The 26549-nt window shown below is 40.8% G+C and overlaps 1 protein-coding gene across 4 annotated transcripts in view; it reads left to right on the top strand.

Moving 5' to 3' along the window:
• Positions 1 to 26549, top strand: part of Atp8a1 (ATPase phospholipid transporting 8A1) — a 221849-nt gene that overhangs the window by 39903 nt on the left and 155397 nt on the right. For 2 of the 4 annotated variants that reach the window (XM_021229668.2, XM_021229666.2), the window contains exons 5-7: positions 5186 to 5231; positions 20173 to 20213; positions 25491 to 25564. In XM_021229668.2, coding sequence (XP_021085327.1) covers positions 5186 to 5231; positions 20173 to 20213; positions 25491 to 25564 — 161 coding nt within the window. The remainder of the gene's footprint in view (positions 1 to 5185; positions 5232 to 20172; positions 20214 to 25490; positions 25565 to 26549) is intronic. The other 2 variants (XM_040747152.1, XM_021229667.2) reach the window with 1 other exon arrangement.

Here is a 26549-nt window from a genome sequence, read left to right as displayed (position 1 = left end):
CTTTGTGGGCACCTATATTCATTCATTCACACATACTCACACAGGCCTCCTCTCTGACACTCAAATTTAGGGGGTCTGGATCAGTCCCATGCTGGCCTCTCAGCCATCAGTTGGGGGTCCAAGAGCTCCCCCTTGTTCAGGTCAGCTGTCTCTGTTGGTTTCACCAGCCCAGTATTGACCCCTTTGCTCATCACTCCTCTCTCTGCCAATGAGTTCCAGGAGTTCAGTTCAGTGTTTAGCTGTGGGTGTCTGCTTCTGCTTCCATCAGCCACTGGATTAAGGCTCTAGGATGGCATATAGGTAGTCATCAAACTCATTATTAGGGAAGGGAATTTAAGGTAGCCTCTCCACTATTGCTTAGTTTGCCAGTTGGTGTCATCCTTGTAGATCTCTGGAAATCTCACTAGTGCCAGATCTCTCCTCAGACCTATAATGACTCCCTCTATTATGGTATCTCTCATCCTGCTCACCTCTATTCTTCCCCCAACTCAACCTTCCTGCTCCCCCATGTCCTCCTCTCCCCTTCTTTTCTCCCCCCCTCTTTTTCCCAGCTCCCTCTCCCCTCCCCCCATGCTCCCAATCTGCTCAGGAGATCCTGTCCCATTCTCCTTCTCTGGGGTAACATGCATATCTCTCTTAGGATCCTCCCTGTTTCACACTCTCTAGCAGTGGGATTGTAGGCTGGCACTTCCCAGATCTATGTCTAAAATCCATATATGAGTGACTACATACCATGTTTGGTTTTTTTGTGACTAGGTTGCCTCACTCAGGATGGTTTCTTCTAGTACCATCCATTTGCCTGCAAATTTCAAGATTCCATTGTTTTTTTCAGCTGAGTAGTACTCCATTGTGTAAATGTTCCACACTGTCTCTATCCACTCTTCAGTTGAGGAGCATCTAGGTGCTTCCAGGTTCTGGGTATTACAAATAATGCTGCTATGAACATAGTGGAGCAGACGTCCTTATTGTATGAATGGGCATCTTTTGGCTACATTCCTAAGAGTGGAATTGCTGGATTTTGTCGTAGACTGATTTCCATTTTCCTGAGGAATCTCCATACCTGTCTCCAAAGTGGCTGCACAAGTTGGCATTCCCACCAGCAGTGGAGAAGTATTCCCCTTTCTCCACATCCTCTCCAACATAAATTGTCAAGAAGTATTTTGTTGTTGTTTTTTTTGGGGGGGGGACAGGGTTTCTCTATATTGTTTTGGAGGCTGTTCTGGAACTCGCTCTGTAGACCAGGCTGGCCTCGAACTCACAGAGATCTGCCTGCCTCTGCCTCCCAAGTGCTGGGATTAAAGGCGAGCGCCACCAATGCCCGGCAGTATTTTTAATAGAGTAGAATACAATAACTTTATATCATTAGGAAGAAACTAATCAGATGGCTTTTAGGAAATATAACCATCTTGTGAGGTAACCCAGATGCAGAAATATAAATATAATATGTACTCACTCATAAGTAGATATTAGACATAAAGCAAAGGATAATCAGCATACAGACCACATCCTCACAGAACCTAGGTAACAAAGAGGATCCTAAGAGAGACATACATGGATTTGCCTAGGAAGGGGAAAAATCTCTTGAGTAAATTGGGCGCAGGGGGCGAGGGTGAAAGGGAGCGGTAGGAGGGAAGTGGAGTATATAGGTCAATAAAATATTATTAAAAAAAGAAAATATAACCAGGGAATCGTGAGGCAGTAGTGATTTCACTTGATGAAGTTTATTAGCAAAAGTCACTGTTATTTATAGACACAGGCTACAGGAATTAACATGCAGTGTATATTCAATGATACAATTACATCAAGTTTGAAATAATATTCCAGAGGAGAGAACAAAAGAAGTAATAGTTTAAGTAGCTGGACAAAGAGCTATCAGGACATCATATTTTCACAGAGCCTGTAAGGACAACTGAAACATAAAGACACTGCTTCAGTGCCTGTCATCACTTAGTGTATAGATTACAATGTATTTAAACTTTGTCACACTGTTAACCATACTCAGTATGTCAGTGGCCTAATATGTGCCTGTTACCTACTTGCGGAAAGGCATTGTGGTTGCTAAGAGACAGGGAGAGGGTGCCCTTGTTCCATGCAGTCACTTGGGGATGCAAACTGAATGAGGTCTCTGCTGGATAGCATGGTAGGGTTCACTGTAGCAGAGCAGGAAGGAACAAATAGCCATAGCACATCTCAAGTGCTTTGGTCATCCATGGTTCACAACATCTGTTTGCAGGTGTTAGAACTAGTGACGTGATAAAGAGACTCTGTCTTCACATCCTTGGAAGTATGGAACTAGATGTTCGTGAGGACTGATTATGTCTTCCACTTATACCTCAGAACTAAAACGCAGCTTGTGGTCTGTGAAAACGTTTATCCTGTATTAGTATTGTTTTTACATTTTTAGAGTAAAATCAAAGATTTGCCTACATGTGAGGAACTGAAGACTTCCCACTCCTGATGCTTTGCATAGCTTAACAGAATGGATGTTTTGTTTTTGTGTGTGTAAATAAAAATAACATGTATGCACACCAAAATTCTTTAACTGATGGAAATCTTATTTCAAAAATTTAACATAATAAATTCTAATTCTTGTGGCAAAAATCAGAGTTAGAATTGTCTGTGAAGTTGGTATTCCGAACCATGAAAACACCTTTTTATTATTAAACATTAGAATGTTCCATTTATTGTATAATGAGCATTTACTCAAAGTCTGTGGGATGCAGATTCCAAATACCGGGCATGTGCTACTGAGTACAAGAAGTCTGGGTGGAGCTGAACATCCAGTAGAAGAACTAGTGTTTGGTAAATAATTAATCAGCAAAGAGAGTGCTAGATAAAGTGACAGGACTTTAAGTTTCTGATTTGTAAAAACGAGCATGCGTGGGTTCCTGGTTCCATGTCCCGGTTAAGGTGATAGGTTACAGCTTGGAGACAGAGGGAGACAGAGACAGGAGAGCAAGGGGAGGGATAGATGGTGTGGGGGACGGGCTACCGGCAGCCCCAGTGATAGACTTGGTGTGTAAGAGTTAAGCTAAGTGAAAGATGTAGGCTACAAGTCAGAAAGGGCAGGGACTACACTTTGATTATCAGCATCTCTGAAGAAGGGAGTACGTGCACTTGGAAAACAATGTCTGGGGGGAAACGGGTTCCCTAACAAGGAGTCTGTGTCCATCACTTTGTTGGACAAGTTACATAACCTCTCAAAGAGTCAGCCTCCTTTCCTCCAAATGCAATTTAACATGTCACTTTCAGTCTTGTCAGGGAGAATTGAGTTAAAAAAAAAATCAGCATTGAACACTTAACTGTCCTAAAATTCATAACACTGTTCACATTGATACCATTTATTGATGAACTTTCTACCCAAAATGAAAGACAGTAAACATCTCACTATCTCTCAGTGATATTGAATATAAGACAGCAGCATTTGGAAACGCAAATAATGGTTTTTGTGAATTTTAGAGGGAATAATGATATCTTTATTGTGCAAATGGTAAATTCTTTGTATTTGGAAAGTAAGAAGTTGAACACTGACCTAATTTATTAGGTGGGAGAAGACTGAAGACAGAGAGGGTTTGGTGTTAAGATTTTTTTTGTAGGTGGAAACTAATGTCCAATTTTACTTCCATAAAATTTCACTTCTTGTTCGATATGAAATGTTTAATTAATTAGCTTTTATCTCCATCAGTTAAGAGTCTAACCATTATCCCTCATAGATGTATGTGGGGGGAGAGCATAACTATACCCTCTTTTACTATCTAAATTTACCTTGGCCTTAAAAAAAAGTGCTTGGACAAAATTTTTTTGGATTACTTTCAAATTTTCTTTTCATCTTATTAAGAAAGAAACAGCCACAGAAATATATTTGGAACTTTACAATTGTATTTTTCTGTTGCTAATATAAATACAAAAAGACTTTTAATTTTTTATTTTAAATAATCTTCTAGCAAACTATACCTTCTTTTGGAAGCAATAATATTCCCGGGAGATTTCTTCACCATTACACATTCATTGCAAATAGTTTACACTGAGAAAGACTTGCCTTATAGCTATGTGGGAATCATGCCCCACAATTCGTAGCAGACACACCTCAGTACTGTTTGTGTGTCGAGAAGTTCAGTTTCTACTTTGATGACTTGAGTCCACACTGTCTACTCTTACTCTGCTGTCTCAGGTACAGCTGTGGCTCCCACGAGTGCTGACTCCACATGTTTCTCTTGGACAATTTTTTTTTCCTAAGCTTCTTCAACACCATATTTTTCTCAAATGGACAAACATAGGCGCTTGTTATTTGGTCTCAGCTCTCACAGCTGAGTGCAAGCCTTGGTCTACAAAGATCGGATCTTTGAGCAAGGATTAGTTACACTCAACACTTTTCTGCGTTGTTGCCAGAGTCTGGTGTGTCTTTCTCCATGCTGTAAGTTTATACAAAAGCCACAGGAAACCTCCGGTTGAACAGAGGAGATCATGTCCCCTATGGTGGCCATTGGCCATGAGCTTCTCACCTATCTTCTGGCCTTCTGTTTCTCGTTCTTACTCTTCTAAAATCTTGGCTTATGTAACTCTTCAGCCTCCCCCGCCTCAACTTAGAAATCACCCTCACCATTTAATTTTGTGGGTGCCTTGGCGGGGGAAGGAGAATAAGGTCTCTAACTCGGTGGCATCTGCTCGCACGCAGTGGTACCGTGGAGCAGTGAAAACAAGAGGCTGTATTAAATACAAGGGGCGGATGTGTTTGTTTCTAGTTGTCAGCCGACAGCAGCGCATCTTCAAATTATGGAGGATGTACTCAGTTTAATCGGATAATGAGTCTCCCAAAAAGCTGAAACTACTTCAATTCCATTATTAAGTGGACAGATAATTCTCCTGGGCAATCTTCTATGTGAGTTATTTAAGCAATAGACTAACTCAGACTTTTGCTTCACTTTTTTTCCTACTATCATTAAAGTGTTATTCCTCCTGTTTGCTATTTAAGAACTTTGAGTCCCCCGAGCCTGTGCTGCCAGGGAGGAGTACACAGTAGGGTGAAGCTGTGAATGGGCCAGCACCACCCCATCTATGAGTGTAGAAATAGAAAAAGCCCAGAGCATCAGTTAGATGACCTTTGTGGGTTGTGGGTACCGTTTGACTTTACCAAGCTCGTTCGCCTTTTCACTGAGGTTTGTGTTTTGTTTTGTTCTGACTTTAGAAACGACACAAAGCCGATAACGCTGTGAACAAGAAACAGACACAAGGTAGGACCTTTATGTCTTTTTCCTTGGGTTTCCCAACTGCGCTCGCTGCCACAGCCATCCTCAGTTTCCTTACTTAAAGATGATTCAGTTGCACAAACTCTGTTGTATTGAAATACCTTCTGCCCTTGATCAGATTCCTTCCTACTTTATTAGCAATTATTGGCATGGTACTGAAAGTCATATGAGAGTGATATTTTTGAAAAAGTTACATTTTAATATATTTAGGAGCTTCCTAGCTATATACTTCTGAATATATTGTTTAAAAGGCCTACTGTTTTTACTGTGCTGAAAACTATAAAATACCATTACTTTATTTATGAACAGTGTTGGCTGCAGAAAGAAATAATAGAAAGTTATCTGAAATCTTGTTACTGGCTTGAAAACCACCCTGAGTTATTCCATGACTAAAACTAGGACAGCTTCTGAATGTGCGTAGTGTTCTCACTGCCTTTTTTGGTGGAGACCAAACCAAAATTACCTTCAACAAAGGCAAAGAAAACCATGTCTCTCATGTTTTTAAGAAGTTCCTAGAACATGAAGGCAGGCATCTTATGCCATTCCTGAGCTTGCTTTGCAGACAGACTCCTTTCTCCCTGCAGTTCTCTGTTGAAGGGAATCCGGTATCTTCCAGCATCGCCCAGTCATTAAGCACAGCATTTACTGCTGCTCCTGTGGGGACTCCCTATGATGGGGGTTCTCAACCTGAGGGTCACAATCCCTTTGGGGGTTGTATATCAGATATCTTGCATATCAGATACCATTACCATTCATAACAATAAGAAAATTGCAGTTCTGAAGTAACACGGAAGCAATTTTGTGGTTGGGAGGGTCACCACAATATGAGGAACTTGGTTAAAGGGTCGCAGCATTGGAAGGTTGAGAACCACTGCCCTTTGGGAATACACTACCTCCTCATCACTTCCTGCCAAAGGCCTCGTCTGCTGGGTATTTTATGTATTTGGGGAGGGCATATTTATTAGCCTTAAAATACTTAGAGTATCTACTGAAATTTTGTTTTGCCATATAAGAAAATATCAAATGAAAATTTCAGCTTTGAAGAGCTTGCAGACTATTTGTTAAGATAAGTACATGGAATAAAAGAACGTGCATAGTACAATATTAGCGATCTGGGTAGAAGATGAAGGACCGGGCTGTGCAGTCCCAATGACTACTTAGATTTTTTGTGTGTGTGGCAAATAGTGTTTTCCATGTCCGATGCCATAGAAACTCCGAAAGAGAGAAAGACCTGGCATACCTTGAGCTAGGTCTTGAGTTTGGGGAAGACTGTGGATGAATAGAGAGAAGCAGGGGTGACACTTTTCCCCATGGATGGAGTGGGAAAGGGGATGAGAAGACAGCCTGAGAAAGAAGAAAGATGGCTGCTGGCTTGAGCTATTAATAGAGTGTCAGGTGTCCAGAGGAGATTCATATCAGAGGGAAACAAACACATGATGTACGTGATAGGCTAGTCTCATTTTATGAGCCCTTAAATGCCAGGCAAAGGAGAGTCCCGCTTTCCTTGTGTGTTCTCATCTCAGTAGCTATGGCTAAGGTTTAGGAGTCAAAAAAGAAGCAGAGTGGACAGGTAGGATCAGGATGGAGAGCAGGATGGAGGACACAAGATGGGGGGATCTCAGAGCTGCTCCAGGAGTTTCGATGCAACCGGCCAGTGATAAGGGGGCACATCTAGATGTTTGGATGCTAGTATTTCTGACAATGTGAAGCTCTTGAATTTTTGGTCATGTTTAGAATATCTAATGGAAGCTTTTGGGTTACAACCATACAAGCACTTTTCTAGAACATAATTATCACTGGCAGAGAGTTCTAGTTTTCAGTTACCAGCTGCAAGTTTTGAAGGACAGCTCTCATCATGGTATGATTTTCGGTGAGCATACCTTGTGCTGTAGGGATGCTGGTTTCTTACATCTCTACTTCCCAAAATGTTCCCTTTGTAAAGAACATTCTTCTTTGTGGGTTCTTCCTGGGTTTTTCCCCATACTATGCATGGGGTTTCAGGATGATCTCTGCATCTGTAAATGAAAACCAGACACATGTGAGGGAAGGCTTCCTTATTAAGTATAAATAAGAATCACATATAAAACGAAATATAGGACTTGGCTGCAGAAACCAGGTTAGTCAGCAGAATACTTGGAAATCCTGTATCCAAGAAATATGATTGATGCCTGAAGTTGTTTCCTGGAGCGGTTGGTATCTTCCTGCTAACCTCTGCCTGGTTTGAGCACTGGTACTCTTGGTTTGGCAGATGATGGGAGATAACAAAAATGTTTGAACAGGATGCTGTCTGCTGTCAGATAACTCAAATTACTTAATATGAGAGCCATCTGTTGTCATTAGACCAGAGTGAAATTCGATTTGCTTTCCTGAACCAAGGCAGTGGTGGGTGTGTAGGAGGGGGAGGAGGGTATTTATGACAGGTAATTAATTTTGATAGAGATTTAAAGTATTAAGCTTAGATTTTCTAAATGTTTGCCAAGACCACATTAATGCATGAGAGGACGCCTTTTACTCCAATGCCAGAACTCACTCCTGGGTATTCCTACTTAAAGGAATTTCTCACATATTTTGTGTTAAGACATGAGAAAACCTCCCCAACTCTGTCACTCCCAGGCATCCCTAGAGACTTCAAAAAATATATATATATACAAATATATATATGGATACATATATATATATTCATTTATTTGCAACATTTTTAACCACTTAACTATAGATTGGTGCCTGTCTGTCACCTCATTTTTACCAACTAAATTATGGATCTTGGCTCCATCTCAGAACTTTACAACTAGGCTTTACATTTAAGCTTGTCCTCAATATTTTTGAAGAAATGCCACGTTTTGCCTTAGAGATCCATATGTTGGTTAAGCAGATGGCTTAGTGATGTGGCAAATGTAAGTTATATATTATTTTCCAAGAACCTAGTTGCAGAGAATGGGCGGGGCATGCATGATGCTAACAAGTCCAGGTGCACACGAGTCTGTGTGAGCTTTGTGGTCCCCTCTTGCCAACAGTGGTGGCTGCTTTTCTTTACATCTGTGTGCTGCTGTGTGGATGGTTTGTACATAGCATACAGGGATGCTGCTGAGGACAAGCCCATCTCTTGCTTGTCTCTAGATTTACAGTAGCTTCCAGGCCAGGGTCCTGCCTTAGCAGATGTTACACGGGCTTGCCTCTGTGTTTGTGTGCATGTATATGTGTGTGTATCTATGCACACACTTGCTTGGGTGCGTGCACGTGTGCATGTGTCTGTGTGCACATGTGTGTGCCCTTTCTCCAGACGAATACTTGACTATAGATAACAAAGGGAGGACAGAGAGACTGGGAATGCAAGGAGCTTTCTTGAGGTGAGAACAGGATGAAAAGCAATATATATGTACACACACACACACACACACACACACACACACACACACACACACACAGTCTTTGCTCTGGACTGCTTTGTAGGCACGAGTCAAATATTAACATGGTGGGAGCTCTCACACTTCCTTACCTTCACTGGTAGCCATTTCCTCATTACTGTTGCCCTAACTTTACCTCCCATGAACACAGTATCCATTTATCACTTTCATTATTCAGAGTCCAGCAGCACACGGTCATACTTGTCAGCCTGATTTTCCTTGCATCTAAATTTACCACTACTTCCTCTGATTTCCTCTTTCAACCTCAGCTTTCCCTACACACACACACACACACACACACACACACACACACACACACACACACACACACACACGGCATTCTTTCCCTGTCTTCCCTGAACTGTGTTGTGGATGATACACTTGTCATCATTACTGTAATATGTATAGTGAATCCAATCCCCATGTGAATTCGTTGTGGTGATTCTGCTTATTCTCTCTTTAAATTGTAAAGCTGTTCTTCCATTTTCTGTGGAATGCTATGAGACTTTCAAGTAAAATGACAATCTTATGTAATATCATGGCTTGGAGGACTGGGAGAAGATCTTGGGTACTGGCCAAGGTAGTTGGGATAATTTGTAAGTGCCTAATAAATAGAAGTGCTATTTTAAAACCCCAGGTTTGGACATACTCCCTAAAGGATGCTGTACATGTGTCCAGCAAGTGAGCTGCGGGAAACAGAGCCACCTGCTGACCACCTGGCTTGTTTCTTCTGTAGCTCAATGAAAGCCAATGTTACTAGAGTTAGTTTTCCTAATACCTTCTCTTACTATGGCAGTAGGTATATTATGAAAAATATGCCTTCCTTTAATGAACTTTCTCTGCAGTATAACTGTAGAAAAGGCAATATGAAATCCTTGTAACCTACACACTGCCTTTTTAAAGATTTTTATTTTATTTTATTTTATGTGTATGAATGTTTTGCCTATTTGTATGTATGTACGCCATGTGTGTGCCTGGCGCCTCTGGAGGTCAGAAGAGGGCATTTGATTCTGTGAAGTTAGGATGATTGTAGACCACTAACCTAGGTCCTTTGCAAGAGCAGCAAGTGCTCTAAACTAATGAGCCGTCTCTCCAGCTCCTCTAATCTAGGCATACTGTAAACATCACAAACTCACCAATCCCCACCTAGAATTTCCTCCTCAGTGCTACATGGCCTTTTCTGGCTTGGAAGTGAGGTGGTATTGTCAGGGGCACTAGCAAGGCCCCGCGGTGCAGCACGCAGTTGGTAGTTTCTGACCTCCCCCTGGAATCCACTTGACTTTTAAAATCGTCTGTGGAAAAGGCATTGAGGTGCTGTTTGGGTAATTCAACCTGAGGTGACCCACCTGCAGGCCAGAGTCCATCAGCTTCAGCTCACGTCAGAGCTGACAAAGGACTTAAAATAGCACCAATTCACTGGCTATGGAAACGCAGAGCAGTGTCTTCGGTCTCGGGGCAGGCTCCCCACATATGAACCACCCGGTGAGCTTGCACAGGCACTTTGCCACGTGGACATCAACTTCCTGTATACGGTTCTTAGATGGTGTTGTGTCCTGAGGTGAAAGCCATGCCTGTGGATAACCTGAATAACTCCAGACATCTCAAAGGTTGGTAATATTTTCAAATCAGTCTGACTGTCTTAGCTGTGTAAACTGAGCCACTGGAAGATCTCCACTCTAGCTCTGGATAGGGAGGCGGTATTTATTTGTGGAGGAACACTGCCCAGGTTGTGTTTCATGTCTCCCATGAATCAAAACAGAACCCACTGAAGAAACTTAGGAGCACAGTTTACCAGGGAGGGGTCTGATTTCAGAGTTGCCACTTTCCTTGCTCTCAGCTTTCCTTCCTGTGTGTGCAGGCCTCTTTCCCCTTGTCTGCCTCCTTCCTCCCTTCCTTCCTTCCTTCAATCCTTCCTTCCTTCAATCCTTCCTTCCTTCCTTCCTTTCAAACACAGTATTGCACTGGTAGACACTTCCTCCCACCTATGGTAGATAAACCCAAATGAATTGCATGTCCAGATTTCCTGGGGAAAACAGGTACTGAGCACCTTCTCTGTGCTAAGACCTACACACACAGGGCATTGTGATAAGAGAGGAAAGATAAGATGAAGTTGGGTACATGAGCCAGAAAGAGCGCTGAGGACCAAATGAGAGAAGTGGAATTCATGAATGGCATTTGGGAGGGTCTCAATGGATGAGTGTTAGAGCGCCGGGCGGGGAGCTTAGGATGCTGGCTGTGGCTGCACAGCTGCTGTGGGCAGCCCTGTGGAATGTGGGCAGGCCTGAGATGATGGCTTGGAAACAGCAAGCGGTCCATTTTGACAATAGCAGAGATGCATGTCGGGGAGCAACAAGAGCATGGATGAGGGCAAGTTGAGGTCATGTTGAAGAGCTTTTAAGAGCCCTGGTAAGAAGATTGGAAGTTGAAGTGCATGGCTAGATTGCCAGGATGACTTTGAAAGAAGTTGACAGCTGTAGACAGCTGTTTGTTTGTTTGGTTGATTTTGGTTTTTTTTTTTTTTTATTGACTAGGGATTGGAACTAGGGTGGCCACTTAGGGGGGAATAATGAAACTGTAATGATGGGATTTCCCTAGAGATGGAGGTGGGAGAGGAAATCATGCCAACTTTCAGTACCAGGCCCGAGACAGCCAACCACCCCGCCCAGTGTTTCAGAAGTAACAGGGGTCACAGCTCTGAGCTAACTCTATTTCCAGTTTCAACTGGACAGCAGTTGAGGATCTTTGAAAATGAAAATCCATGTGATTGACTGGTGAGGCCTGGGCAAGAGATTTTTCTCAGTGAAGTGAAGGAAAACGTGAATGAGTGTTGAGAATAGCAGGTTGCTGGCCCTCTGCTCGTGTCCCATCGTTTCTCTGCACGTTTGGTTTTAAGGTGTCTCAGTTTGATCTTGGCTGAGTCCCTCGGGGCCTCCTCAAACACTGGTTATTAGCGTCACTCTAGAGTTCCTGGACCCTGTCATGGGATCCCAGAATTTCTCTTTCAGTAAATTCTTACAGCTTCTGGGGCTACTGGCAAGGGGACATGCATTGGGGGCCACCTTAGAATTTGTAGTGAGTTTATAGAAATGCTTTCAGCCACTTTGATGCCACTGTGAACAAACTATTCAAAAGCATCAAACCAAGGAAGTTCTCTTTGTCCTTCCTGTCAGTAGAAGAGAACGGTTGGACCATACATGTAGTGATTTAATTTGACCTTTATAGGCAAGTGTACACAAAATATTTGCGTATAAAGTAACTCTGGGCTGCAATGTTGCTCCTGCCTCCAAGCTGTCCTTAAAGTGTAGAGTGTTAGGTGAGTGGATGGTACTTCAGCAGGAGTGCATTGTATTGGTCTAGCGTCTTGGCTGTACACTTGAGCTTCACCATAACCTAAAATATCTCTGAAAGGCTCACTTCCAGAGAGGAAATAAAACACACTTAGCTTTCCTGTGTGTGTGTGTGTGTGTGTGTGTGTGTGTGTGTGTGTGTGTGTGTGTGTGTGTGTGTGTGTGTTTGATTCCATTCTCTGTGATAGAGTTTAGAAAGATCTTCCTCTTTCTACCTGTCTCTGGACATGACTGACTGCCCAGGGAAAGGTAGCCAGTGACTTTCATAGACATCCCTAGGGAAACATCTCTTTAACTGGGGAGCTGGGTGACATCCTCTCTCCTAGAAGCTGTGAGCCTGTAAATGAGCCAGGCTGCAGTGCTTTTTGCCTAACCCCCAGGGCCTCCTGCAGGCTTCGGGAAGGGCCCAGGTACTCTAACAGAATGTTTGCCTTTCGCAGAAGAAACCCACTGCAGCAAAGCTGCCAAGCAGCATCCTGCTGGGTAAAGGCAGGCTCCTCTGAGGTGTTTGTTTAATGTCTGAGCCCTCCCGTGCATGCTGTCACACTAATTAGATTGTGTGGAAACTGTAGCAGGTGTGTTTGGATGGCACCAGGGAGAGGTGGAGGAGTCTCACATCTCAGAATGAGCTGTCAAAGCACCTAGCTAGAGGCCATTCAAGATTCCTTCCTCCCTCAAGCTCCTGCTCCTTGCCAGCCCCATTAATCATCTCCACAGGAAGCAGAGTGGGATGCTGTTACCTTTGGACCAACAAAACTAAGTAGGCTCTCAACAAAGGACCCCACAGTGTTTCCTGCTTTCTGGGAAGAAGTTGGAAGGGAGGCAGAGGAGGCTACACAAGTAAGGTAGCTAGGTTCTTGGTTCCCTTGCCAGCGCACTGCACGTGATAGGATTTGTTTTAATTGTTCTAGGGGTTAGATGGTAGGAACCAGTTCCAAAAGAAAGACAGACACTATGACTGACAGGTGGTACCTGGCTGGTGTTCAAGCCTTGGTTTGCTCAAATACTTTCATGTTGTGACTGATTTTTTTTTTTAAGTTCACCACATTCTGTACTGTTCTCAAAGCCTAAAATCTATGTAGCGTCAGGCTGTATGTTTCTTTTATTTCTGCACCTTCTGTTTGAGGGACAGAAGACGGGACAGAAGACGTGGGGGAAAGGGTGGTCGAATCGTCTTCACATCTGCTTGGTCTCCTAGTGCTGCAGACCCATAGAACGAGTGTCAAAAAGCAGGGTCCTGATGCAAAACCAGAACATACTGTTTAGTTAGCCTCCTGACATAGCCCTGAGATGTAATGGTGACACACGTTTTGATTAATCCAAGTCGACAGAGGCTTTGGAATCAGTAACAAGTACTCATCGCATTGACACAGTTGGGGGGTTGTGTCTTTTGTGGCTTGTGGTCAGTGCAGTGAAACCGAACTCTCGATGCTGGCGAGTGTGAGAACTGCTGTGGGTACCTAAGGACCAAGTCTGACTGTAAGTGGTAAAAAGTAGAAACAGATTGCACTGGAGTCAGCAGTGTTCCTCATGGGGCTTGCTCCTGCGGTATCCAGTCATGCAGATATAGTTCAGGGTTGCTTGGCCATGGCATAGACAGAGAGGAAGCCAGAATTTCATTTAAGGGGAGTTGCTGGCTGGGTTGTGATAGTGTATTGTCTCTGGAACACCTGTCAGTGGGAGTCCGAGTCTTGGCCTAGATCAGGGCAGGATGAACTAATGATTGACATGTGCTGGTTACCATTGGAACCTCCTGTTCCCTGTACCCAAGAGCAGCTTGCGAAATGGTGCTTGGGACATTGTTGGCCAGGGAAAGTATGCACCAAGTCTGTGTTTTAAAGTTCTTCGAGAGACCCCATTTTAAGGGTATAATGCAGAAAGTATTACCTAATATAACTCCTCTGGCCGCCTCTGAATGCATTTACACAGGGCATCCATGCCTGCACACAGACATATACTTACATGCGTCCAAAACACAGACACCGACACCCACACAATCCACATTTAAAATATTCAGTAAAGTAGATTGTGACCACACTGTTATAAATTTATTCAAATGTGTAGATTATTTTAGCAACTGGTGACAATTTTTTAGATAATCTAGTTTTCCGACTTTGAAAACGATGTAATGTCATTTTTTTACTTTCATAAGTAAATATAAAATTATTGTCTTTGTTAGAGTTTCTATTGCTGTGATGAAGCACCATGACCTTGGGCAACCTGAGAAGGAAAGGGTTTATTTCACTTACACTTCGATGTCACATTTCATATGCGTAGTGAGCTATCCACCCCGCCCACACCTGTAGCATTGACCACACCCACATGGGCGTGGTCACAGGTGCAGACTTGATGGAGGGAGAACTAGATCTTGGGTCCCGGACCCCAGAGCTCTCTCTTGCTTCTGGTCGGGTCACAGGGAACAGCCTGGGAGGATCCTTGGAGCTGTAACCTGCAGCAGTCACCCGCCTCCTGTGTAAGTGCATTCTCCCCGAGTAAACGTCACTTAACCTGTGCTGAGTGAATCTTGATTCCCATGTAATACATATGGAAGAAGGTAAAGGCAGGAACTCAAACAGGGCAGGAACCTGGAAGCTGGAGCTGATGCAGAGGCCATGGAGGAGTGCGGCTTACTGGCTTATTCCTTGTGTGTCCTCTTTCATGGCCACAAAAAGGGCCATGTGTGCAATCAGTGGCCACATGGAAAGTGTTTTAGCTCATCAACTTAGCTTTTGCCTTAGTGTTTTCCCTGTGCTTTCACTTTTCTAGGCCATACTGAGAGTTCCATACTTATCTGGTCAGAATGACACTCACAGGATCCAGTGACTTCTTCATGTGTTTGGGTTGTTGCCATGGCACAAGTGTACATGCACATGAAAGTCAATGTAATATTTTTTTTAAAAAAGCAGGGGAGGATATATTGTCATTGGCTAATAACATTGTATTTAAAATTTTTCTCAGGTGTGTCAGTTTTCTCAGTAGTCCATACCATATTTTCCAATTACCTCTTCAGTAATAAACCCACACGAAATGTTTGTGTGGAGAGAATGTACCTTTGGTACCATTGAATGGAGGCAGAGATCCCGAGAGATCAATTGGAGAAAATGGTGACTAGAGCAAGGTTGAAAGGAAGTAAGCAGGCTCAGAGAAGGCAACAGGAAGCAGACCTAGAAGACCATTCTAGAAGCCTGATGGGACACTTGTTATGTTGACTAGAACCAGAAGAGCGAGTCAGAGCTATTTTTACACGTGAAGTAACAACCATCTGCTAAAGTGGCATCCATTCAGGCACACTGGTTCAGGTGGCAGAACTGGAGGGGTGGCCCCTGAGCTGACATCAGAGGGTGGAGTGTGCTACTTCATCTCGTGTTGCATAACACTTTCAAATGCTTGCCGCGGGAACCTTTTTAGCAACTTACAGGACTGAGAAATCTATTTTAAACAAATGTCTAAATAGCTCATTGCATATTTGTGCGGCTATTTTTGTTCAGTTATCACTTGTCTGCTAAAATACTCTCCATCTTAAAGTGGGCAACCCTGGGGCCTCATATGGTTCAGTGTACCCACCACACCATCCAGTTCCAGCATATTTTCAGAACTCAATAAAGAAACCCAGACGTGTGAGTAGCCAGCCCCTGCTGTCCCATTCTTTGAGCCTGGCAACCACTAATCTACATTCTGTCTCCATGGATTTGTCTATTCTGAGTATTTTATGTAAGTGTGACCATACAATCTATGGCCTTGTTCATCTGCTGGCTTTCACTTGACGTATCTTCAAGGCGCATCGACACCACCTTCTTAGCTCTTCTTTCCTTTTTTGTGGCATGTAGCATACTATTAAATGGATAGTCCATGTTGTGCTCATCTGGACAGCAGCTGATGAACATCTAGGTGATTTCCACTTTGGGGTTAGTGTAAGTTTAATGCTGCAGGGAACTCTCATGCACAAGCCAAAAGTGAAATGACTTTTCTCTTATACCCAGGAGTGGGATTTCAGGGTCCTGTGGCAATTATGTGTTTAACTTTTTGAGAAACAGCTATAATAGTTTCCTCTACAACTGTATATCAAATGCTACGTGCATGTAATTTTTACTATGACATTTACTAGGGAGTGAGGCTGTATTATCAATACATCTGTGTAACTAATAATCTTATGGATTCAAAGACAAGGGGTGATATCATGCTTATACAAATAAAGCAAGTCTGAAGGTCAGAGAATGGAACTTGCACTAGCTAACTACAGAGGTGTAGAGGTTTGTACAGACAAACAGGAAGTGAGATGGCTGGACAGAAACAGGAATTGAAATGGCTGGGTAGAGAAAGGATATAAGCAGGAAGAAACGGGAACTCACTCTCTGGTCTCCCGAGAAGCTAAGGAGGTAAGGTGTGGCTATGGCTTGCTCCTTCTTCTCTCTGATCTCAGCATTTTCCTGTATATCTGACTCCGGGTTTTTATTATTTAGACCAATTAAGAATTCCATTTACATTTTGGCACCCAACATGGGGCACGAAAGCCACACCTTCCCACTTGGGGACTAATTCCAGCATCCTTCTCCTAAGATAGGGAGCTCCCCAGATGCTCAAGTCATTCATACAAAATGGCTAAATATATCTAACCTATAAGCAATCATCCAGATACCTTATGTCATTCCTGGATTACTTATAATACATTTATTGGTTACCTCCCATTACTGTAGTTCATTGTATGAAATAAATAGCATTTTTTTAAAAAGCCTTATTTGGCCTGATGGTTTTAGAGGGTTCAACCCATGTCACTTGGCTCCAAAGACCTGGGAATTGTGGTGGTAGGAGTGCATGGTGGATAACTAACCACTCATGACAGACAGGAAGTGGAGAGTGGGGAAGAGGCTAGGTACCCAGTGTAACCTTTAAAGGCACATTCCCAGTAACCTGCTTCCTCCAGTTACTCTGTCTCCTAATCTTTCCAGTTTTCTAATGCAGTACTCTACTGTTCAACTGTTTAAAACCTGAGCCTGCGGGAATATTTCATATGAAAATTATAACAATACCTACATAAAGAATTATAATCTTGGTTAACAAAGAGTGATGATAAAAATGTCTGTGCATGCTCTGTACAAACATAGGGGTTTTAAAAAAATATTTTCTATCTATAATTAGTTGAATCCACAAATCAGAGCCTGTGGATACAGAGGGATGAGCGTTTGTGAAATACAAGACCTCCCTGTGGCACTTGACTTACACCGACTTCTAGGCCCTAAGGGATAAATGGCAGCAGAGCACAGGGACCACTGTGGAATCCTCTGACTTGTTAGTAGTGGATACATAGGTGTTCACAACTTCCAAAGCTCGATGGCTAGAATACTTAAGATCTTTCCATTGTTGCTACGTTGTACTGCAGCTGAGAAGGAAACCCTCACGAGGATGATCAAGGCAAATAGTTACTATAACTGGGGGAAACAGGCCAGATGTGAGACAGCAAGAAACCATGAATACAGTGATAAACTGTTGAGTTTCATACCAGATCACAGTACGGGATTCAACCTGCCTGACCTTCCTAGGCAGTTTCCAGATAAGCCAAAGTGCGTTATTTTCTTCTCAGACTCTTCTCTTTAATACTTCACACATTATGATCATTGCTCTAATTTTTTGGCAAAATTTCATACATTTACAGTATAGAACTTTACATTTTGCTATGCAGTCAGTCCCGTGTATCAACAGGCTCTACATTTACAGATTAAAAAAAACTTCAGGTCAAAAACATTAAAGCAAAAGGAATTGTGTTTGTATTGAATAAGTGCAGACATCTCTCTTGCCATCATATCCTACTTAATACAGTATAATAGTTGCTTACATAGTATTTGCATTACATTGGATAATCTAAATAATCTAGGTATTTAAATTACTTAGGGAGATGTGCATGGGTTATATGTAAATAGTATGCTATTTTCTATATAGGACTCTCAGTGTCTGCATATCTTGGTATCTTGGTGTGAGCAGTGCTACTAAATAACACTACCCACAGAGGACTGTGTGTGCATATTGTGATGAACTGCATCAGCCTAATTAGCATGTCCATCCCCTCACATGGTTTGCTTTGGTGGGATCATTAAGATCTATCCTCTCATCAGTTTTCAAGCATAGCATGTGTTAACTACAGTTACTGTGCTGTTCAGGTTATCCTCAGAATATTCATTCTGTACATCCAGACACCTTTATTTTCATGTCAGATTGCTTTGTTTTAGAAGTATTAGACAGTAGTTAAAAAACAAATAAACAGCAACAACAAAAGAACAAAAATGAGGCCTGGGAAGATGGCTCAGTGGGTGAAGGCACTGTGTAAGCACAAGGACCAGAGTTAGGGTTCCTAGAAACACACACACACACACCTACCTGTGCATACACACATACACCCCCATGCACACAAACATACTTATGTGCACACATATTCACATACATACACATGCCAATAAAAGGGGGGGTGGTAAATACTGGATTTGGAAAAAAGTGCTTAATAAGAAATAGGCCCCGAAGGAAATAAATTTCAATAAAGAAATCTTAAGTATTTCTGTGCAAACATTGTCTCAGTTAATCTAGCTAGATCTTGTGTGGATAGTACTTGCTGTCTCTCCTGTGCATGCTTGTTCATATTTTAGCTCCTAGGTTATGAGCAACAGGCTCTTTTAATCTTGATCCATGAAGTATCTGCAGACACAGCTTAAGCCCAGGCTTTTACTGTGAGGTGTGTCCTCTGGGCTCCCGGGGGCTGTGTGACCATTGGCAGGGACCAGCCTTCCTGGTGGGATCAGTTTGGGTGTACTCTGCTAGACTTTGAGTTCTAGAGACTAGATACAATTCTGGGCGTGTATGGTTGAGATGCTGGCCCCTGTCTGTTTTGAGTGGTGTAAAAATAAGAATTTTAACTTGCATATAGTTACAAGACTAGTATATTGCACATGCCTTAGTTTTAGCCTTCCACTTGAATTTAATAAAGTTATCACCTCACTGAATGTCTTGCAAGGTTTATTCTTACTTTTGTTTTTCTGTCAGCATCTGAATATCTCAGGTGATGGAAGTGGTTCAGGCCATTAGAAATAAGGAACTAAGTGAGATATGAGCCCTACTTCAAGAGAATTTGGAATTATGAGAATTTTATCTAGGTTAAAGCAATATCTATTATAATACTGGCTTTAAAACATGGTGTGGAACTAATGCTGGGTTTGCTATTTAATGCTTTGGGATTTGTTTCCATGACTTTTTCTAGAAGATTCCAACTCTGTCCCTTCTAACATTAAAGGAAATTGAATGCTGTATTTTTTTTTTTACTATAAATTGCTTATTTTGTAATTTCACATTGTGAGTTGTGCTGTGCTGTTTCTAATTAAAGCAACCTTGGCTTTGCCCACAAGGGTTTGATATCTGTGTCATTTATCAAGGGCCTTTTTCTTTAAGTCTTCGGTGCACTACCCACATTATTGTCTTGTACTGTTTTCAGTTTTGGGTTTGCATTAGTGTGCTCAGGGTTACATCACACGCGTATCGTGGATGGGGTTGGAGATACTGAGTAACTGTACTGTGCATTGAAGCAGAAAGCCACTAAACAAATGCTCACTCATCTCATAATTTCAGAGTAGCTTTTTTTCTTTCTATTAAGCCAAATGTGGAATTTTTTTACATTATTATGGACCCAATTATACAGGGTTTTTTTTTTCTGTTGCTTTCTTCTATTAAAGTCTTACTAATTAGAAATCTACGATGGCCCTGCTTTGTTCATTCCAAGTTTAAAAATGGGTAGTTATAGTAACCCATGTAGACCATCATGACCTGAGAAGAACTGTTGTCATTAGGAAATGGATGCAGGCCCATCGTTTCCCTTTTATATGATCTTCTGTGGTTTTCTTCCCACTCTCCCCTCTACGTAACCCTGAGCTTCCCTGTACCTTGGAGGAGGCATATGGACACTCCAATAAATAAAGCTTCCTTGAGTTAGAGGCAAATCACTATTGGAGACGAAAAAGAAATTGGAAGTTTTTATTGCCTTGTATGATCCTTGCTGCCACAACTAGTTTTAAAAGATGTAATACTGCTACTAGTTATTTCATTCGGAACTATTGCTTTAAAATAATCATTTCATTAGATAGAGGTTTGCGATTGATAGTAAGGAAATGTTCCTTAACCTGTCATCCTTTCTCTTTGCAGTTCTGAGAAATGGTGCTTGGGAAATTGTTCACTGGGAGAAGGTACGCATTCGTTTTCATTTTGTTCCAGAAGAAATGCACAGAGGTGTACTTTATAGGAACAATGTCAGCAGCTCCACTAATGTGGACGCTGTTGAGTAGTTAATGTACACATTTGTAAAGTCTCTGCTTAGCTACATACACTAAGCATTTCTGTACTCTTCCAGCAAGGCCATTCTTTTGGAAAGCACTGTCTAGAACATTTTTCTTTCACAGTGCATTTTGAGTACTCTTTTCATAGATTTTATTTTGTTTTGTAAATTTTGCTTTAATCATCTACTGTCCAAGTTTAAAAAAAATCAAGTTCTGATATTTCACATTTGCATGTTTTAGTTTAAATTCATATGTTGAAGTCACCCCATTTACTTATTACTACTATTTTTAAGAAAAGTTAATCATACAACTAAACATCATTTTCTAATGAAGAACGAGTCAGTTCTGTGTTCCAGAAGGAGATCTGCTAGCTGGCCTCTGTCTCAGCATTTAGTGAGTAGATACATAATTTGGCAAGTGTTACCCAGGTGTCCATTCTTGGTAGGCCTTATTTGCAAAAGGTAAGCAACGATGATTGTCAGTCCTTACTTAGTTCCAGAACTTGGATTCCTCCAGTCATCCACAGTAAATGGCCTTGATGATTCATTAGATGGCTTTTTTGGAGGCCACTGCAGCGAACACTGGACAGTGTCTTGCTGAGACAACAAAACTGTTGTCTGCCGCCCATTCATTTACACTCCATCAAAGTCTGTGTACTTGATTCTCCATTCTGAAATTCGTGGTCACCTTCTGTCCATGAAGGAATAGGATCTCTTCTCAATAAGAAACTGATTCCATTTTTGTTGTTGTTTTTTAAATCAATGACTAGACTAGGAACTGGTGTCTCTTCCAGAGACATGGAAATTCATGTCTCCCTGCTTTCTGGTCTTTGACATTAAACTAATAAGGAGGAACATACCTTCATGGTGTTGTATTTCTGTGGTAATCAGCGCTGTGAGAAAGGAGAAAAATGAGACAGCTGACAACTTCCAGGAGTCACGTGTTTTATGAGCTCAACTGGTAGCTCTGGATTTAGGCATTTTATAGAGAAGACAGAGGGAGTGTAGTCAGATACAATGGATTGAATTTGGATGTATTACATTACTAGGGTTATCAGTAGAGTTCACAGAAAGGCACTTTTTAAAATCCCTATGTCAGTTTTTTTTTTCTTCTTGCTAAGACTTCTTGGCTCGGGGAATACACAGGCAGGCAATAACTCTCTTCTGCTGCACTGTAAAATTAACCTTCAAATGCTCCTAATGACAACCATTATTTTGAGGTTATGCTAGTCTACATGGATTATTGTAATCATCATTTTTTACATTTTTTAATAAACAAAGACAATAATAAATCACTGTGATTACTCGTAATGATAGCATTGTTGAGGTCAGGGCCAAACTTTACATGCATATTCATATTATTCTGTGAAGAGATAGAATTTAGATTGTTGTCCAAAACCCACCCAGCTAAAAAGAGCTGAAGTTATTTAGTAGTTATAGACAATTACATTCCCAAAGTTGGTTCGCGGATGAATTCAAGATAAACATACAAAACTAACAATATTTTGATGTTTGCAGTATCATTAGGAAACAGGAAAAGGATACCTCATTCCTGCTGATGTGTGGGATGCTTGCAGACAAAATCTGTGTGGCAAGAAAGCAACTGACCTCAAACTGAGTCAGTCTTCCTGACTCAGCTCCTCGAGCGAGCACTGGGATCACAGACAGGTGCTAACACATCAGCCTCACTTATGTGACACTTTAACATCATAAGAAAAGCTGCTTTCTTTCTCACCCTCCCCCAAAAGAGATTTCATATAAATGCACAAACATATGGTCTTTCAATATGAAAAACCAGAGATCACTTATTTCAGATCGTTAATGAAACATAGTCTCAAAGAAATTATCACTTTCAAAGGTAGATATTAACAAATAAAATAGAAAAGAGTATAGTGTCCTGAAATTTGGCAAAATTTGCAGGTTGGCAGGCTCAAAAAATAATACTTGAATATTTAGGTTACATCTAAATCATGATTTGTGCAAAATGAAGTTCCATCTGACTAAAAGAATCAAACACTTAAAATGCTGTTTTGAAATACAAACTAATAGAATAAAGATTTTTAATAAGAATTTGGGGAAGATCCATATCTCATAATCATGATTACATAAATTTAAACCTACATATAACAAAAGATGCCACAGATAACTGGGGAATGTATTAAATATTTGTACCAAATACAACAAAAGATTCATGTCATTATTCTTTAAGCAGAAATAGCAAAGTCGTAGTAAGGAAGAAGATATATTAACTAGACTTGGTATGATGGCCAACTAACAAAAGTTGAAAACAAAAAAGAAGTTGATGTCTCATTCATGAGAAGCTTGTATTCCAGAAATTTTATTTTAAATTGCATTGATATGCCATTGTAGACTAGTAGTTTGGCTATTCATGATGAAAACCATATAGAAGAGATCCTGATATGGTCCATCTCTATAAATAATCATGAAGTGGAAGGAAGTTTACATATGGAAAAGCATTTTCATAATATGTGAAACTAGTATACACATGCAATAGAGAAAAGACTAGTAAGTTACAACATCCTGCACCCATATTTTATGCTATATAAACCTTTAATTTTACATACTATGATGACATAGAAAATTGTATACACTCATCCAATAAATATTTATTAAATGTGTGTGCCAAGCAGTGAGTGAGCTGTAACAGAACATGTAATGGCTCCTAGGCCATAAAATATAATCATAGGTGAAAAGAATAGACCTGCCTATACTGAGCTTCCAGCCTTGTAAAAAATGATGTTATTGAGCAAGTAGTATACACAAAAGCAGACTTCCCTTTTGGCTTGACCATGTTGCTAGTTCAGTCTTGTCCTTGGGTCATGTGATACTTTGTAGAGTGAAAAATAAATTTAATTTAATCAAACCGATAATATAATCCACATGCTGATGTAATGTGAGAAACCTCATGCAAATGGACTTTGCTTCCAGGAATTTTCACTGTAAGCATGTGGGTGCTTTTAATGGTCCTCAGAGGTCCTAAAGATTTGTCACTGCACATCTAGTCATCACAGAACACCAGCAGTTCTCAGATGTTTACAGCCCAGCTCTCCAGATTGTGGGGAAGAGGAAGAGGTTTCTCTGTTACAAAAGTGAGGCTTTAAGAATCTGATTTTAAAACAAAGTGTTGCAATGACAAAGTCCCCACCCCCCAAGAAGCTGTAGCTCTTGAAACATAAGCGTCTGGCCTCATTGCTCTCACACAGCACAAAGGCCAGTTCTTCACTTTGCCATGCAGAGGATAGTACTGCTCAGGTTGTTGAGATAGGTACAAGTAGAGAATTTAGGGGAATGATCTTGAAACCAACTCATAGTTGCTTTGTTGGGAAGCATAGCATAGTGAGCTGTGTGGGTCTCTGAAAGTCACTCTACAAAACTGGTTAATGCACCCGCTCCCACCATATCTTCCAAAATTCTTGGATAAAATGCACACATATTGTTACCTAGAATTAGAAGTAGTTTGAATGTTAAACAAGCCCTTTATAGTCTGATAATTTTTACCCTCTTTTCATAATCCTTGATCCTAATTGCTCATGTCAGTGACTTGAGGAAGTTCAAGTTGGTGGAGACCCCTAAATATTTTCTTAAGGTCATCCAGTTGAGTCGTGGTCAAAGACTGTCCTCCACCACGTCCTCCCCTTGTTTTTGATTCTATAATACTGCAATGAAAAATGTCATGATAAGAGACCAGAACCGGAGGGAGAGAAAGCTACCTGGATATCTTTGAGAAACTGATCTAAAACACGGGCAAGTAAGAGTTCCCTGCTTTCCTCAAATCATGAGAACCCCTGGGGCAATGAATAAGCTCTTGGCTTTCCCAGGCTGTTAGAGTCACCAAAGCGCACCGTGTTGCGTTTTATTCAACTTAATAATAACCCCGAGGCCTTCTGTTGACTTGCATTGAATAAGTTGGAAAGCACTGCCACCACTTAGACATTTTCCTAAGTTAGATGCTTCAACCTGACTCTCTGGAGGTAGTGCAGCCCAGGTGTTATGAAGCATGTAGTTTAATGAAGGGGAAACATTAACAAAACAGAGGTGATTAACAAATGATTAAATAGTAATTGGGGTGGCATTCCCTCTAACTGCCTGGATTGCAGAGTAATCTTCTTGTTTTTGGTTCTGCTAGTTAACTGCCACTGCACATTTTTAAGGGATAGCATGTATTTATGCTTACTAGTTTTACAGTTGTTCACTCTCTTTTGAAGTAATAGGTGTTCAGTTCCAGCATCCTTGCTATTTTGGCACTTTTAGCTATGCCACATGCTAGCTTCAACTAAAGTGATTTTTCTTTTAAGAGCATGCCATCCAGCACCTTCCTGCTTGAGCAGTTAGTGTACATACTATAGATTATGAGATGTCCTCCTCAGCTTTCCCTCACCTGTTTCTTCGAGTAGATAAAACAGAGCACAATGACCCCATCGGCAGTAATTCTCTAGATTGATTCCCACTAAGGGAGCAGAGCCAGGTTGTTGCTAAGTGGGAGATGCATTCATTGTTTGACAAAAACAGTAAGAACACTGACAAATTACTTCTAATAGTTTCTGGCCACAACAGAGCTTTAACTCATCTTCATGCCATAGTCAGGGAGGGCAAAAGTAAATAAAAATAAATAAATAATTATAAAACTGCTTATTTTATTTGAATTATAATGGTAGTCTCATAGTTTCACAAAACTCTGGCTATGTGATGGGTAATGTGGATTTGAGTCTCAGCTTTTCCACTCACCCCAAACATGTGACTCGGAAACTTGGAATATTAGATGTTCTCTTCCTCTCTATAAATTAAAGTCACTATTTTTTGCATAAGGGTCATTGCATAATGGCCATCACAGATGTGACCATTTCTTCAATTGTACTAAGACTTCCTTAAGTAGGGTAGAGATTTTAGATTTTAGCCAGTGGATTCCTCCTTCTTATTTTTATGTCAAAGAGAGAGCATTTAAGAAGTTGGGATTTCAATCAAGTGGGTGTAATTATTCAAGAAATTTTATTAAGATAAATAACAGATTAAAAACAAATATGCATTTACCCCTAAATAATTTTATGCCATTTTTGTGAAGATTGGAATGGGTTTTTTTTTGTATTCATGCATTATTAATACAATGGGTTGTACTTTTTGAAAATATCTTTCCATGCAGATAATTAACCAATTCCCAGTTTTCTTTCAGGTAAATGTTGGAGATATAGTAATAATAAAAGGCAAAGAGTATATACCTGCTGACACTGTCCTTCTCTCATCAAGGTAGAGACACCTACTGATGCTCAAACAGTGTAGAGGACGGGTTCTCTACCCTGCATTGACCTTATGATTTCTCCAAGGAAATAAAGAATAAACAAAGAATTTCAAACCTCTCATGATTTTTCATTGTTTAAAATACTGATTGACTTCATGTTTGCCATACAGATTAAGTATCGGCTACTACACAGCTAAAACTTGAGAGTCTCCTCTTCCTCTGGCTACATCCACATCCTTGTGGTGTGTGTGGACCACTAACTCTGTTTAAGATTCCCTGTTGTTTGCTTTCTGCCATCATAGATTGGGCTCTGTTGATTTTTTTTTCTTTTTCAGTCCTCATTCATAAATTCCTTTATGGTGCAATAATCCTCTCTTGCAAACTTTCCTATTCATTATGGTAAAATGTACAAGAATATGGATGAGTGATTTCTTTTTGTCATTGTACCTTTCTAAATGATACAGTTTTCCAACCAAGAAATAAGTACTTTATTCTTTCTTTTCAGACTTTCCTGTTACTGAATTTAGATAATTTTTATTGTATTCACATTTAAGATAGTTGTGAATCAGTATTCAGAACATATGTCTTTAGGATTAAAAACTATCACACTAGGCCTTGTGTAAATTTAGGATTTAGAACCTTAAAACTAGTCCTAAAATAAATTAAGAAGAAATGTCTTTTAATATTCTGAGGTGGTTTATCATCATTTCCTTGGACAGTTTGATTTGTAAAATCCACATAAAAATATGGACAGTGTCCTTTTTTCAAAATGTATTTAATCAGGTCATGGTTTAGAATGATTGGATTTTTGACAAGTTAGTGAACCACAAATAGGAAACTAGTAGTTCCTTGCTATTTATAGAAACAGGTATCCAGGGATTTTAAGTAACTCATGGTGTTTTTATTTCCCTGTTTTATAACTGACATCTTTGTGTAGCACAAAGGACTGTTTTTAAGTCAGACTTTCTGGTCTCAAGTTACTTTTGTTGGTAA

Source organism: Mesocricetus auratus, unplaced genomic scaffold (genome assembly GCF_017639785.1).
Source record: "Mesocricetus auratus isolate SY011 unplaced genomic scaffold, BCM_Maur_2.0 Super-Scaffold_100006, whole genome shotgun sequence".
Lineage (NCBI taxonomy): Eukaryota > Metazoa > Chordata > Mammalia > Rodentia > Cricetidae > Mesocricetus > Mesocricetus auratus.
Note: the sequence above shows the minus strand (reverse complement) of the source record. Positions and strands in the feature narration are given on the sequence as shown.